Here is a 14,177-nt window from a genome sequence, read left to right on the forward strand (position 1 = left end):
AGCGCACGTGAGCGTGCACTCACAGGCAGGGTCTAGCGCACGTGGGCGTGCACTCACAGGCACGGTCTAGCGCACGTGGGCGTGCACTCACAGGCAGGGTCTAGCGCACGTGGGCGTGCACTCACAGGCACGGTCTAGCGCACGTGAGCGTGCACTCACAGGCAGGGTCTAGCGCACGTGAGCGTGCACTCACAGGCACGGTCTAGCGCACGTGAGCGTGCACTCACAGGCAGGGTCTAGCGCACGTGGGCGTGCACTCACAGGCAGGGTCTAGCGCACGTGGGCGTGCACTCACAGGCACGGTCTAGCGCACGCATTGCGCTGGAACGCAGCCGTGGCCTTTAAACGAAATTATATATATACCCCGACAACACACTCATTAAATCAAACCAAAAACATCTCCCCCGGGGTTTTATATGCGCTGTAAAGAAGGGTCATTGCCCGAAATGTCGCCAATTTTATACTTTGTGAGGTGGAACACACAACTCGATACATTCGTCGATCACACTGCCTTGAAATAAACTATAGATTTGGGCAATTGCCCTTCTTCATGTGCTTTTGGAGAAGGGCAATTTCCCGAAACGTCGTTTATTAAATATCTGTTTTTTTATTTTTAAGGCCACAGTGTTGTTGACGAATATGTTGAGTGTTTTTTTGTTTTGTTATTTGTGCATGTCCAGCAATGCTGGGTGAGATTGGAAGTGGGCTTGTTTTAGGGAATGTGTTGTTTCCACCTAAACTTGTGTGAAGAGTCCAAAGACAGAGGCAGAATCATAATATGGGTTTTATATTGGACGAATCTGAAGAGCTGCAAAGCTCGATCTCACAAACGGAGAATATTCCCCGGGTATATGTAGTGAAAAAAATTGGGTAATTATATATTCGCCTAAAGCAGTGGTTCTTAACCTGGCGTGCACGCACCATCTGGGGGTGCGAGATGCCCTTTCTTGGGGTACGAGACAAGGCCAGATGGTTTAAAAAGGTAAATCATTCTATAGTTTCATATCTTAGGTTTAAGGAACTGACCCACTTCAACGATTTTTTTTATACGGGGGTTGAGAACCAGTTGGGTGCAGGTTGCAGTAAAGGTGTAAGAACCATTGGTCTAAATCTTGATTTGATGCTTTCGTGATTGCAGGAAATCCATTCTCTTTGGTTCTTTCGGTAAAGTCAAGTAGGTAGAAAAATTAAATGAAACCAAAAAGTAATAAATCACGACGTTTCGATCGCAACACAAGCGGTCTTCCTCATGCGGAAATAATATAATCCAGTAGTGGAACTGCTGAACCAGCGAGAGAGCTGAGGACGACCGCTGGTGTTGCGATCGAAACGTGGTGATATAATTTTTTAGTTTCATTTTATTTTTCTACCTACGTGACTTTACCGAAAGAACCATAGAGCATTGGTCTAAAGTAAGCCACAGGGTCGCGGCATTCCTCTGTTAAAAGCCCCGTAAATTCTTCAAGTGGGCGCATATACTTTACTTCAATGTTCAGAGGGGATCTGGACAATATGCAACACATTGTTTAATTGTACCCGTTAGTGTCCTCGTGTACCGCGCACATGGGGGTGAGAGAGCTCGAGTAGAATGCACAACGGACAACAGCGAATCGCATCTGTGACTCCGTCTGTTTTTTTGCGGTGAACATTCGTTTACTTTGTTTAACGTTGACTTGAGTTTTTGCTTGCACCCACCAAATAAATAGTCACATTACCGGGTTGGCTCTGGACACCCACAAGAGTCGAAGGTTTGTGTACAGATTCTGCGGGCATGCCTTTGCAAAACTCGGTTCTTGAAGAATGGGGTTAATGTCATTCGCAGACCGATCTTATTCATGCTGATAAAAGACTCAGCGTCGTCAATAAAACTACCTTAAAAGATAACTAAACATGTGACATCATGGGTAATGCCCCATATATTGCCAGAAACGTCACTTATTAAATATTATTACTAGGCATATACAGTAGCTTGTTTTAAGGAAGTTGTATTGACGCATGTGTTTAGTTTTCGTAAATTGTGCTCGTACACCATTACATCATAAAACCTACTACTATTTACTGACCGCTAGCGCAGTCTTAACATAACATGCACTCATATTGTTGTTAGCATTCACTGAGACCTCGGAATATACGCAAGGATAGTGCTTAGGATGGGTAACAGCTGGAGGTTGTTGTCGTCTGCTGCGAAGCTAGGTTAAGTGGGCATTGTAGCAAACTCCGTGAAGTTTGATCAAACGACGGCCCTCCCCACAGTGCCGGATTAAGCTAGTGCGGTGCCTGTAGCATATAAAGGGGCCCTAAATATAAAAAAAACAAATATTCAAAAACAAATTTTTCCATTGCATCGTAAAATGATTGTACTCTTTGGTTCTTTATTTTATTTTGTTTTCTTTTATTTTATTTCTACCTACGTGACTTTACCGAAAGAACCACAGAGTATGGATTCCTGCAGTCACAAAAGCTTCAAATCAAGATTCAAATAATTGTATTTCTTCATTTGCTATACAGCGAGATAACACCACAAATCGCTAACCTTAAACAACCAGTCGTTCATAAAAAAAATGAAGGCAGTATAGTACTATAGTAATAGAGCAAGTGAAGAATCACTGAACCGGAATCGATAGCTTGAAATCATTTAGCGTGGGGCCCTTGAAAGTGCGGGGCCAGTAGCTACTACATGTGTAGCTACTTTTGCTACAAGGATCATCCGGCACTGCCCTCCCCCCCCCCACGATCTGCACAGCGTGGGGAGGAGGCCATCATCATCCAGCAGTGGATTGACAGAGGGCTGTGCGTGAATATCACGTGGGCATGTAGAGTATTGTGCTCACCTGACACCTTGGCCAGCACCACCATCAGCAGCAGCCCCACTGCACGACGAGCCATCGCTGCTCAGCCTGGGAGAAGTTCAAAAAAGCAATTTGAAAGGGGACATTGCCACTGTTAGTTGTAACTTGCTGAGCCGCCAATTCTAGAGATCTGTGACAAAAAAGAGCTTCATAGCTCATCGGATTTCCTCCAGTCTAAATCAAGATTCTGAAGTTGTTCACGTTATCGATACTTGTGTGCTGTCTAATGTCTGATATCTGTATGCATTGTCTAAACGTGTGTGTGTGTGTGATTCTGAGATGTGACCCAGCAGAAATATTGTTTGTACTCTGTTATATATTCGACTATTCCTACCGTTGTTGTGTTTTATCAAGATATGAATGTTTTGTTTTGTAAGTATATCGTACGTTATTCTATTACCTACTACTACAAAGATAGCAACATATAACTTTTTTAATTTAAAGCTTTCGTGACTGCAGGGATCCGTATTCTTGGTTCTTTCGGTAAAGTCACGTAGAAGGGAAACAACAAAATAATATTGTTTTATATTTTTTAATTATTTTATTGTTTCCCTTCTACGTGACTTTACCGAAAGAACCAAGAATACAACATATACCTGTTCAGAATCGATAGCTGTTTTTAACGCAAATGTTAGGTTACACAAATGTGGTGCTGCTGCTGTTGCGTTGGCAGTGGTACACCAGCACCGTTAACGAGGAATACTCAACAACACATTCGTCATTTACACTTCCTTGAACACATTTATTCAGGGTGACATTCTGAGCAATGGCACATGAAGAAGGGTCATCGCTCGAAACGTCGCCTTCAATATATGTCTTGCTTTTAAGGCGGTGTTATTGATGAATTGCACGTAAGATTCGAACCATGCGATTATATTATTAAAGTTAAAATACCGATAGATCAAGACCATTTGAATATGCGCCAGTTATTGTAAAATAATGTACTCACAATTATCGTAAATTAGAAGGCAGCAAATATGAATGCAAAAAATACAGCTTTCTACATCAAAGAGTTTAGATGTCTGTCCCGCGCCTTCATCAACTTGCACTGGTGAAGTATGGTCAAATAGCCCTCAATCCGGCAGTGGATTGACTTAAGGGCTGTACCTGTACACAATTCAAGGAAAACTGTAAAATAATATGAACAAGAAAACATGTACCAAGAACAACAAAAAACGAGATTAAAGTTTCAGCCGTTGTATCACTCCACTGCTGGATGAAGGCCTCCACCATGCTGTGTTGGTCGTGAAGGTTGTTTGACCATACTTCACCACGCAAGTCAATGCAAGTTGAAGAAGGGGCGATGACTGCGACCGGTTCAGAAACCACTAGCCGTTGACGTGATAGCCGCATAGCGCTAATCACCGCGCCACCACTTCAGCCAAATATGCCACGATTAAAGCTAAATAATAATGATGGTGACACCTATATACCACAATTACAATACAACGAAAGAAAATATTGATTTATACTGCAGGAATCCGATTAGCTGTCACGCTCTTTTTCACAGATGTCCAGTCGGGGCGGGTAAGGACGTTGCAATAACAAACACAAAATAACAAACAGTACAAAATGAGCAATTATCATATAGAATGCACACAACAGTAACATGTAAACAGATGGTGGGCAGAGCTAACGGCTTCGTACGAGTGGCTGATTTCTTACCTGGAGAGAGGCACCCACACGCACCACGGCCCCGTTCCTCTCTCACGCCACTGCTTTACGTGGGGAGAAGGGAGGGAATTCGAAGATGAATCCAGTAGGTGTGTGTACTGAATGCTCACACCTCGTAGAAGTGAGGGATAGCTGCGTGTTTTATACCCCCCTCCAGCGGATGATTGTGCAACGCCTATAAGGTGAAGCAACTTCCCAAATAATGTAGCTTTATTACGCTCTCTGGGAACCACCCAGAACATCGAAAAACAGCAAGAATGCAAAATAGTCGAGCAGTAATCCATTATGGGCATGTGCAAACGACAGGTAATTTGCATAATTCTTTTCCTGTTTTTCTGAAGTTTGGGTAAGGAGATGTATCCAGTAAACATCGAACGTTGGGTTGACGTTCGTCCGACGTTTCCACATACCAACATTGTTTGCCGGGTAACTGATTTGAGGGCAACTGACAAGTAATACCAAAACTGAATATTAAATCTTCAATTAATTTTGTATTCGTATATTTTTTTTGGTCGCCGTATCAATTAGTAAATTTTCAATGTAATAAAAAAACGTTTTTGGAAGCGTTATCGTCAAATCTGTTTCGGGTTTGTTGTGTGTGCTTTGCGCACCACTGCCAACGCAGTATCACAAAATAAATGCTCTAATTAGGTAACATTTGCCTGTGATTAAATCACATGCAATGCGCCACACATGTCCGTCAGGTCTCGGGAAGGTTACCGTGGCTTTACCTGGGTAGTGCACTGAAAAGTGACCACCATGCATTGCGCATTTTGAACTTTGCAAAAAAACTTCAACTTTTGCTTCCCTGAAATACGGCATTGAAATTTAGGTAGCTTTTTTGCGCAGAAATCCAAATACCTTTTATTAAAAAAAAAGACGAAACATCATTCATATACGTCGATTATTTATTTCCCTCTCTACACATGCGTTCGTACTCAAGAGTGTTTCTTATTTTTAGAGACGGTCAATGACTAAAACTGTTGTTGGTCAGTAAACGTCGCTGGAAAGGATGATGGTCGAATGTACGAGTGGTTAACTTCGTTCACACCGTACGTAGCCAACCCTGCTAATCGGAGCTGCGGGGGAAGAACGACATCTCAATAACGAGAACGTGGCAGCCAAGGAATGGAACGTGTCTGAGAGGACTTCCATGCTTGGAGATGGAGCGATGATACCAACTGGTGTGCAGATGCTAGGTCTATATATATATATTTTTTTCAACAAGAGCCTGATACAAAACATAAACACCGACGTGCGAGGAATGTGATGTCACGTAAACAAAATCTATGCTCCTGCACAATAAACAGAATATTTATTTATACTGGAGGAATCCGATGAGCTATGAAGCTCTTTTTCACAGATGTCCAGTAAGGGCGGGTAAGAACGTTACAACAACAAACAGTAAAAATTCTTTGGATCTTTCGGTAAAATCACGTAGATAGGTTCAAAGAAAAATAACAAAACACTAACACTACGACGTTTCAATCGCAACACAAGCGGTTGTCTTCTTTCTTTGAACATATCTAACGTGACTTTACCAAAAGACCCAAAGAATATGAATTCCTGCAGTCACGAAAGCTTTAAGTCAATATTTAAACAGTGCAAAAACTTGATAGTAGTGCAAAGTTCAAGAAAGGTAAAAACATCTCCCAAACACATGCAAATTAAACAAAGCCATCCCCATCCTACCAGGGCAAAGCCCACTGAGGTATTAACTTATTTTTCAGAAACGACTTGGCCACAAATGACAGCTCAACAACGCGGCTTCTCATTTGCACATTTATAGCAGCAAAACAATCGAAATAATCTCAATGCATGTTTCTAAATGTGGAGGGGAAATCCAGAGGACCCGGAGGTAAAAAAAAGAAAAATCCAGGTGGGTGTTGGTGATCCGCGGTCTATTTTTAAATCACAGGAACGCCAGAAATGGTGGCGCGCTTGCCGAGGCCTCTACCCCAGTGGTGGATTGATCATGGCTGATGATGATGATGATGGATTTGCCTTTTAGCATTGGAGTCGGAGAACGGATCTCCCGTTAGCACGGTTGACTACGAATGAAGTTCAACATACACGCACACACACAAGACGCTCGATGCTGCGAGGTTAAGACGATCCTCTGGACGTGTGCGTGTGGCGTCAACCAAAAAGGGCTTATCATTTACTACCAGTGTTTGGGGGGGGGGATTTATTGTCTGCAGGTTAGTTCCCTGTCAGCAACACAACTTTATAATTCAATGTCGTCTTTATTGTGTTATATATGTTTCAGAGTTTATCGTGATCGCAGTAAACAGGTAACATTGGCCCAATGTTGGCCCAACATTCGTGTTTACTGGGACTTCACTTAACAGACATAAGGAAGCGGTGCAAAGCTCATGCATGAACATTTTTAACCTTCGTCGGAAATTGGCATTCATGATTATTACCTGAGTGCTTTTAACAGCCTGTACAATCAGACAACTTAAATGCAACATACCGCAGCATCTACTTCCATCGATGCTTACGTAATAATGTTGACTTTAAAGCTTTCGTGACCACAGGAATTCATATTCTTTGGGTCTTTCGGTAAAGTCACGTAGATAGGTTCAAAGAAAATGACAAAATAACAAAAAACTACGACGTTTCGATCGCAACACAAGCGGTCGTCATGACGAGCGCTTGTGTTGCGATCGAAACGTCGTAGTTTTTGTTATTTCATTTGAACCTATCTACGTGACTTCACCGAAAGACCCAAAGAATACGTAATAAAGCTTGTTGAACTCTGCAAATATTAAATGTTGAAGTGCATATTAACCTTTGTCAGACACGTGTTTGCATTGCCATTTTTTGTTTCTGGACGTGATGGATGAAGGAAGCGGTGTTTGTTCAGAGCGGAGCGAGACGAAGTTTGACGACGATATTAAGACACCCAAGTCGAATAACCATCACAGCCGAGGTGCAGCCTACATAATCGTCAGGGGCACGTGGTTGAAACCGCTGGACCAAAGTTGGCTCAACGTCTCACGTTTGCCAAAAAAAAACGACAATCGACCGTGGGCGGGGGGGCTTTGAAGCGGTGATTCGCGCGCACCGAGAGACAAAAACCCCACCCCATGTGGGGTTTGTCTCCCGGCCACAGCGAAACAATGAAGGCTGCTCACACCATCCCCCCCCTCCCCCGGTACACTGACCCTGTGTGCTGAGGTATGGCCAAACAATACAGGTGGCCAATATGGCAAGGGAAGTGCAATCCAGCAGCGGATTGACACAGGGCAGTGATGTGGTTATTATTCGTTCAACGTATCACCGCCGTGCTATGAGATCATAAACGTTTCCAGTTAGTATGGGGAGTTTTTAAAACCATAAATTTAACCTTATGGCGGGACCCCGGGTCCCATAAGCCCCCGGCTCTCGCATAAGCATTATATTATATATTATATATAATGTAAACATTATATTATAATGTAAACAAAAACTTTGCTCGTTTTCATCAATGGGTTTTTAAGGATGGTGCCTTTAAAACTGAAAACTACTTACCTGCAGTACCTCTATTTAAATACACTATCGAAAAAATAATTGACACCCCTCTGTCAATCATCGTGTTTCTCAGTGTGGATTTCTAAACACACTTTGTAAACAGTACGTAAAATAGTACGCGTTTTCAGTGCCCTGTTCATATTGTAACAAGCGTTTATACCAATGTTACTCTACAGAGTGGTGGGTCACCGATCCTCTTATCCGCATTGATACGAGCGGTATGTGGGGACTATGGCTTAACCGCAAAAAAAACATCTGCACAGATGCATACGGACAAGAGAAGTATCATCAAACAGGAGGAATTAACGATGCAACGCATTTCATCGCAACATGTGCGATCGAACCGCCGGCCCCCTCGCCCGTCGCAGCCTCGGCAGATGCCGTGAGAGGAGGGAGCGAGGTCACATCGGATGGTCTACAGCGCCCGGAACCCGAAAAACACGCACACCCTTCACTCGTTGGCAATCACGACAGGGCATCGGTGTTCGTATGGCGAGAACCCTGGCCTGACGGCTGGTCTACCCACAGTGCGTATTGGAGTGCTGCATGATCAGAGCGCACCTCAAACCGTCTACTGTACAAGTAGGGGTGATATTGCTGCACAAAAACCACAATGGCCAGCAATTCACGGCGCGTAACACAGTACCGCTGTTCGGCCGGAGACAGCACCCTACTGCCGTATGCAACAATGCTCTCCACCCCGTTGACAACCTGCGACAAGACGGCTCTAATTCCGTTATTGCTAGCATCCGTTTCAAGGATGAACGCCAATAAAAAATCAAGATAACGCAGAGGAGGGGCGTTCACCAATCCATAGCGGATGGCATGAAATGCAGCCTCCTCCTCCCCCCAATGAAACTTATGACCCTTAGCTGTCAATGCGGGGAGAGGTTTTGCAATTGACGCGATCCCGGCGACAAAACGGCGATAGTAGGATGCAAAGCCGATGAAACTGCGTACCTCACTCACCGAGGTGGGGGTCTGCCAAGTTCGGACGCACGCAGTTTTTTCTGGGTCGGTTGCAATACCCGATTAATTAACTATGTGGCCAAGATACCGAACCGATTTCTGGAGAAGGTGACATTTCTGTGGCTTAATTTCAGGTTAGCCGCACGCATTTTGAGGAAGACAGCACGCTGTCGGTCCAAATGGTCATCGGAAGTGCAGCTGAAGACGATCACATCATCGAGATATATTAAACATGAGTCCCACTGGAGACCAGTTAGGACCAGTTCATCAAACGTTGGAACGTGGCTGGTGCAGAATGGAGCCCCATAGGAAGCCGATTAAATTCGAACAATCCCTGCGGCGTACGAAAGGCAGTCTTAGGTTTCGAAGCATTGTCAAGCGGCAACTGCCAGAACCCGGATAGGAGATCGAGGGTAGAAAAGAACCGCGCCCCCGCCAATGCATCAAGCGAGTCATCCATGCGAGGCAAGGGGTATGCATCCGCAACAGAAACCTTATTAAGCTTCCAAAAATCAACGCAAAATCATAAGCTACCATCGTGTTTCTTAACAAGCACAATCGGAGCTCCCCAGGGACTGGGGGATGGTGAATGATGTCTGCGGCCAACATCTCATCAACCGCCAGCCAAACATTTTCATTTTCCGCCGGGCTCAGCCGGTAGGGGTTCTGCCGGATAGGAGCCGCGTCACCCGTATCAATGTGGTGACTCACGAGCGACGTGCTTCCAATATAACATTTTCCCTTGCTAAAAATATCCAAAAACTCACACAAGAGCTCCCATAGCTTCCCCATCTGGTCTGCAGACAAAGCCCCACTCTCAGCACGTAGATTGTCTATCCATCCTTCATCCACGTTTCGGGGTTGTCGTGTGTAAGACGCTGCACCCACATTCCCGATGACGCCCCCTTCCAGACGCGCTGGCGACGCATGAGACAACACAGCACCCTCCTGGATAACCGTCATATCCAACCCAGCATTAAGAACCTGAATAAAAGGTTCCTGGTCGTTGGACACTAAAGTCTGAGCCGCCACCAAAGTCAGTCCACGACTGACATTATTAGAAAGTCCCAAAACAATTCTGTCCTTCATAGCCTCCAAATCGAGTGGCTTCCACAAGCGGAGGGGAACTAACATCTACGCGCCGGGAGGGATTTTCACCGGCTCCGCCCTCGGCCCCGCCCACCTTCGCGAGCGTTCCAGCTCTCTCACGATCCCTCTCGAGAGCTCTCCCCGGACACTCCGGATAATGTGCCTACGGGGTCAACCAGAGTGCCATGGCCCGGGGCAACCCTGTCCCTGGGCTGGCACTCTCCCACTGCCCCTGGTGGGAGCCCTCACTGCACGCCGCGCGTGGTGCCCTCGCTATCCCAGCGCTCACCAAGCCCCGCTAGGGCTGGTACTACACCCACCTACGGGGTGTACGCGATGACGGTGCATCGCACGCCGTGCTCTGTGAGAACCGGCTCACTCAGCAACACACGATGCTGTCTGCGACGTAAGTACATCGCACGCCACGGCCCTGCAGGGCCGGCACCACACAGTGATATCCCTAATGTCACTACACATCTATTATCAGAGTATGTTTTTTTGTTTGTATTCTGACCACAAGCAGTGTGGTGAATGCAGACATGATTCCTTGTAAAAGGTTTAAATTTGGTGTTTTAACATCTTAACACCTGTTTTGTTGCCAGAAATCAGGGGGAAACCCTATGATCATATCTTAATACCTGTTTTGTTGCCAGAAAAAAAGGGGACACACCTATTATCATGTCTTCTGAGGTTTTAGACTTTGGTTATATTTCAAGGACACTGAGTCACTGGCTTAGGTAGTTTTCAGTATGAGTAATTGGACACCTAGGGTGCCAAAAAAATATTGTTTTTATTTCCCTCAACACATTTCAGCACACTTGCACAACCACAGCAATAAAACGCAATTCACCTTTTTTTAAGAAATGCACAATGGCAACCCCCCTCCCCTGCTCCTCCTTAAAGGGTTGATTGTGATTTCTTAAAATTTGTAACATATAGTTGTTTTCGTTTTGGTATTGTGAGGGTCACATAAAAAAACCCCTTAAAGTAACGGAGGAATCGTGTAAGGACACCTTTAGTAAATAAATAATATGATGAAAAATGAGAATAGGCTTACCCTTTCTGACAATTAAACAGCGGGTGTTAAGATGTTCAATCACCAAACAGATACTTCTTGCAAGGCATCCAGTCTGCATTAGCCACACATACTTTTGGAAAACCTTGCAAACAAACATGCTCCTATAATAGGTAAAACCTATTCTTATATACAGTGTATATATAGTCATTTTGATATTGACAAAATAGGTCCCATGAATCTAATATAAATAAACACCTTAATCTGTACGTACGTCTCAATAACCTCGAGGGACTTCCGGACAAGGTAAAAAGCTGAAATTTGGTACATAGCAGGGACGTGTTGTCAGGAGAGGCAGGGGAGGCAGAGCATCACCTGTCATACTCCAATGAAAATAGATGTTACAAAAAGTAAAAAAAAAGAACAATCAAATGAAATACATATTAAGATTGTTCAACTGATCTGTGCTGTATATGTAATTTCTGTACGATTGCAATCATTTTCATAGTCAAAATCGCCAAATTTGCGGAGCTCCGCTGCAAATACAGGAAGAGACGAGAGGTGAGGCAGCAATGAGCTCAGCCTCCCCTCTGATTGCGCAACCCCTCAGTAACTGGATGGAGCGCGGGCAATAAGCGCGTGCCTGTTACTATCTCAGTATGTCACCAATATAATGTTTGTAGACCCCTTCATTTCATGTCCTCGCCTTCCATACTCTAGGTAACTTATTTCACGTTTGTGTATAAAGATATTTGGGCTCGCTGGTCTCATCATGAAACTGCAATGAAAAAGCACCAGGGGAGGCAGCTATCACATCTGCCTCACTGAGTGGGACGTGTCTAACACGCCCCCTCAGTGAGGACTCGCCCCCCTCAGTGAGGCCACGCCCCCCTCCGTGAGGCCACGCCCCCTCAGTGTGACACTAGCTTTGACACTAGCCAGTGCCTCCCCAGCCATTGACCTCACCGCACGTCACTGGTATATAAGTAGATTTTAGAACACAAACAACTGGACATTTTAGAAAATCCGAGATTTTTTATTTTAAGGCCGCAAAATATAGAATTTAATTGCCCCATAAAAACGTTTGTGCGTGTCATTAAGAAACCGTTCAAAATACAAGATTGCGGGTTTTTTTGTTTGATGGAGCGTTAAACAGCAAATACTGTAACATTAAAGCAAGAAGCATTGTTCTATCTTTTATTATTTTTGAGAGATTTAGGATTCAAGTGGTTTTGAACAAAAAAAATACGCATTTCATATATATTAAAAAGGGAATCTTTAAATTGAGCGGTTTCCGATGTGTAAGTCTTCAAATATAAAAAGTTTAATCAAGTCAACAATTTTGGTTTGTTTTTTGCGGAAATATATAATTTTTGCAGCAGCTGTTAGTGTCTGATTGTAGTTAAAATTGTGCAAAGATCACATCAGGTTAATTCTATTGAAAACTTTTACCTAGCGAAGACATGCTTTACGAGCTAGTAGTTATTAAACGACGTCTGGGACTCAGCCGGGGGGGGGGGGGGGGGGTGGGTGGGGAGTGAGCAAGAGTGGAAGTGGGTAAAGGTGGGAAAGGGAAATGAGGGAGACGAGCCAATTAGAGGTGGGGAGAGAGAGAGATACCAGGGGAAGACGGATTGGTGTAAAGACAGAGGGGATACAGAATAACCTGCTGCAAGGTTCCAGAATGTTTTGGGAAGATCGAAAACGGGGTTGTGGCATGGGATTGGGGTGCGCTTGGAGAAACGGCTTCCTATTTTGTGCATATGTGTTGCGAGTGAGGCCTGTGCAATGAAACCCTTGCCAGAAGACTGCCTCCTACGATCAGTTCCCCCGTCATCTTCTCTAACACGGTGCCGCAACTTGACCAGTGAAGCGTCCTCCGCCTGAAGGTGTCCCCATTCCTCAGGTTCCAACCCAATGACCGCATCATGTGCGATCGAACCTGCCGGCCCCCTCGCCCGTCGCAGCCTCGGCAGATGCCGTGAGAGGAGGGAGCGAGGTCACATCGGCTGGTCTACAGCGCCCGGAACCCGAAAAACACACACACCCTTCACTCGTTGGCAATCACGACAGGGCATCGGTGTTCGTATGGCGAGAACCCTGGCCTGACGGCTGGTCTACCCACAGTGCGTATTGGTGCGCTGCATGATCAGAGCGCACCTCAAACCGTCTACTGTACAAGTAGGGGTGAAATTGCTGCACAAAAACCACAATGGCCAGCAATTCACGGCGCGTAACACAGTACCGCTGTTCGACCGGAGACAGCACCCTACTGCCGTATGTAACAATGCTCTCCACCCCGTTGACAACGTGCGACAAGATGGCTCCAATTCCGGTATTGCTAGCATCCGTTTCAAGGATGAACGGCAATGAAAAATCAGGATAACGCAAAGGAGGGGCGTTCACCATTCCATAGCGGCTGGCACGAAATGCAGCCTCCTCCTCCCCCTAATGAACTTATTACCCTTAGCTGTCAATGCGTGGAGAGGTTTTGCAATTGACACGATCCCGGCGACAAAACGGCGATAGTAGGATGCAAAGCCGATGAAACTGCGTACCTCACCCACTGAGGTGGGGGTCTGCCAAGTTCGGACGCACGCAGTTTTTTTCGGGTCGGTTGCAATACCCGATTAATTAACTATTGGCCAAGATACTGAACCGATTTCTGGAGAAGGTGACATTTCTGTGTCTTTAATTTCAGGTTAGCCACACGCATTTTGAGGAAGACAGCACGCAGTCGGTCCAAATGGTCATCGGAAGTGCAGCTGAAGACGATCACATCGTCGAGATATATTAAACATGAGTTCCACTGGAGACCAGTTAGAACCAGGTCCATCAAACGTTGGAACGTGGCTTGCGCAGAATGGAGCCCTATAGGAAGTTGATTAAATTCGAACAATCCCTGCGATGTACGAAAGGCAGTCTTAGGTTTCGAAGCATCGTCAAGCGGCAACTGCCAGAACCCGGATAGGAGATCGAGGGTAGAAAAGAACCGCGCCCCCGCTAATGCATCAAGCGAGTCATCCATGTGAGGCAAGGGGTACGCATCCGCAACAGAAACCTTA

The 14,177-nt window shown here is 45.2% G+C and overlaps 1 protein-coding gene across 1 annotated transcript in view; it reads right to left on the bottom strand.

Moving 5' to 3' along the window:
• TECTA (tectorin alpha) overlaps positions 1 to 4,689 on the bottom strand; it is a 42,112-nt gene extending 37,423 nt beyond the window's left edge. Inside the window, exons 1-2 of the mRNA XM_032964541.2 lie at positions 4,515 to 4,689; positions 2,832 to 2,897 (exon numbers count right to left, since the gene is read on the bottom strand). Of these exons, the coding sequence (XP_032820432.1) occupies positions 2,832 to 2,886 (55 nt within the window). The 5' untranslated portion in view covers positions 2,887 to 2,897; positions 4,515 to 4,689. The remainder of the gene's footprint in view (positions 1 to 2,831; positions 2,898 to 4,514) is intronic.
• Positions 4,690 to 14,177: the final 9,488 nt, after the last annotated feature.

Source organism: Petromyzon marinus, chromosome 32 (genome assembly GCF_048934315.1).
Source record: "Petromyzon marinus isolate PM22_M1 ecotype Great Lakes invasive population chromosome 32, UKy_Petmar_22M1.pri1.0, whole genome shotgun sequence".
In the NCBI taxonomy this organism is placed as follows: Eukaryota; Metazoa; Chordata; class Hyperoartia; order Petromyzontiformes; family Petromyzontidae; genus Petromyzon; species Petromyzon marinus.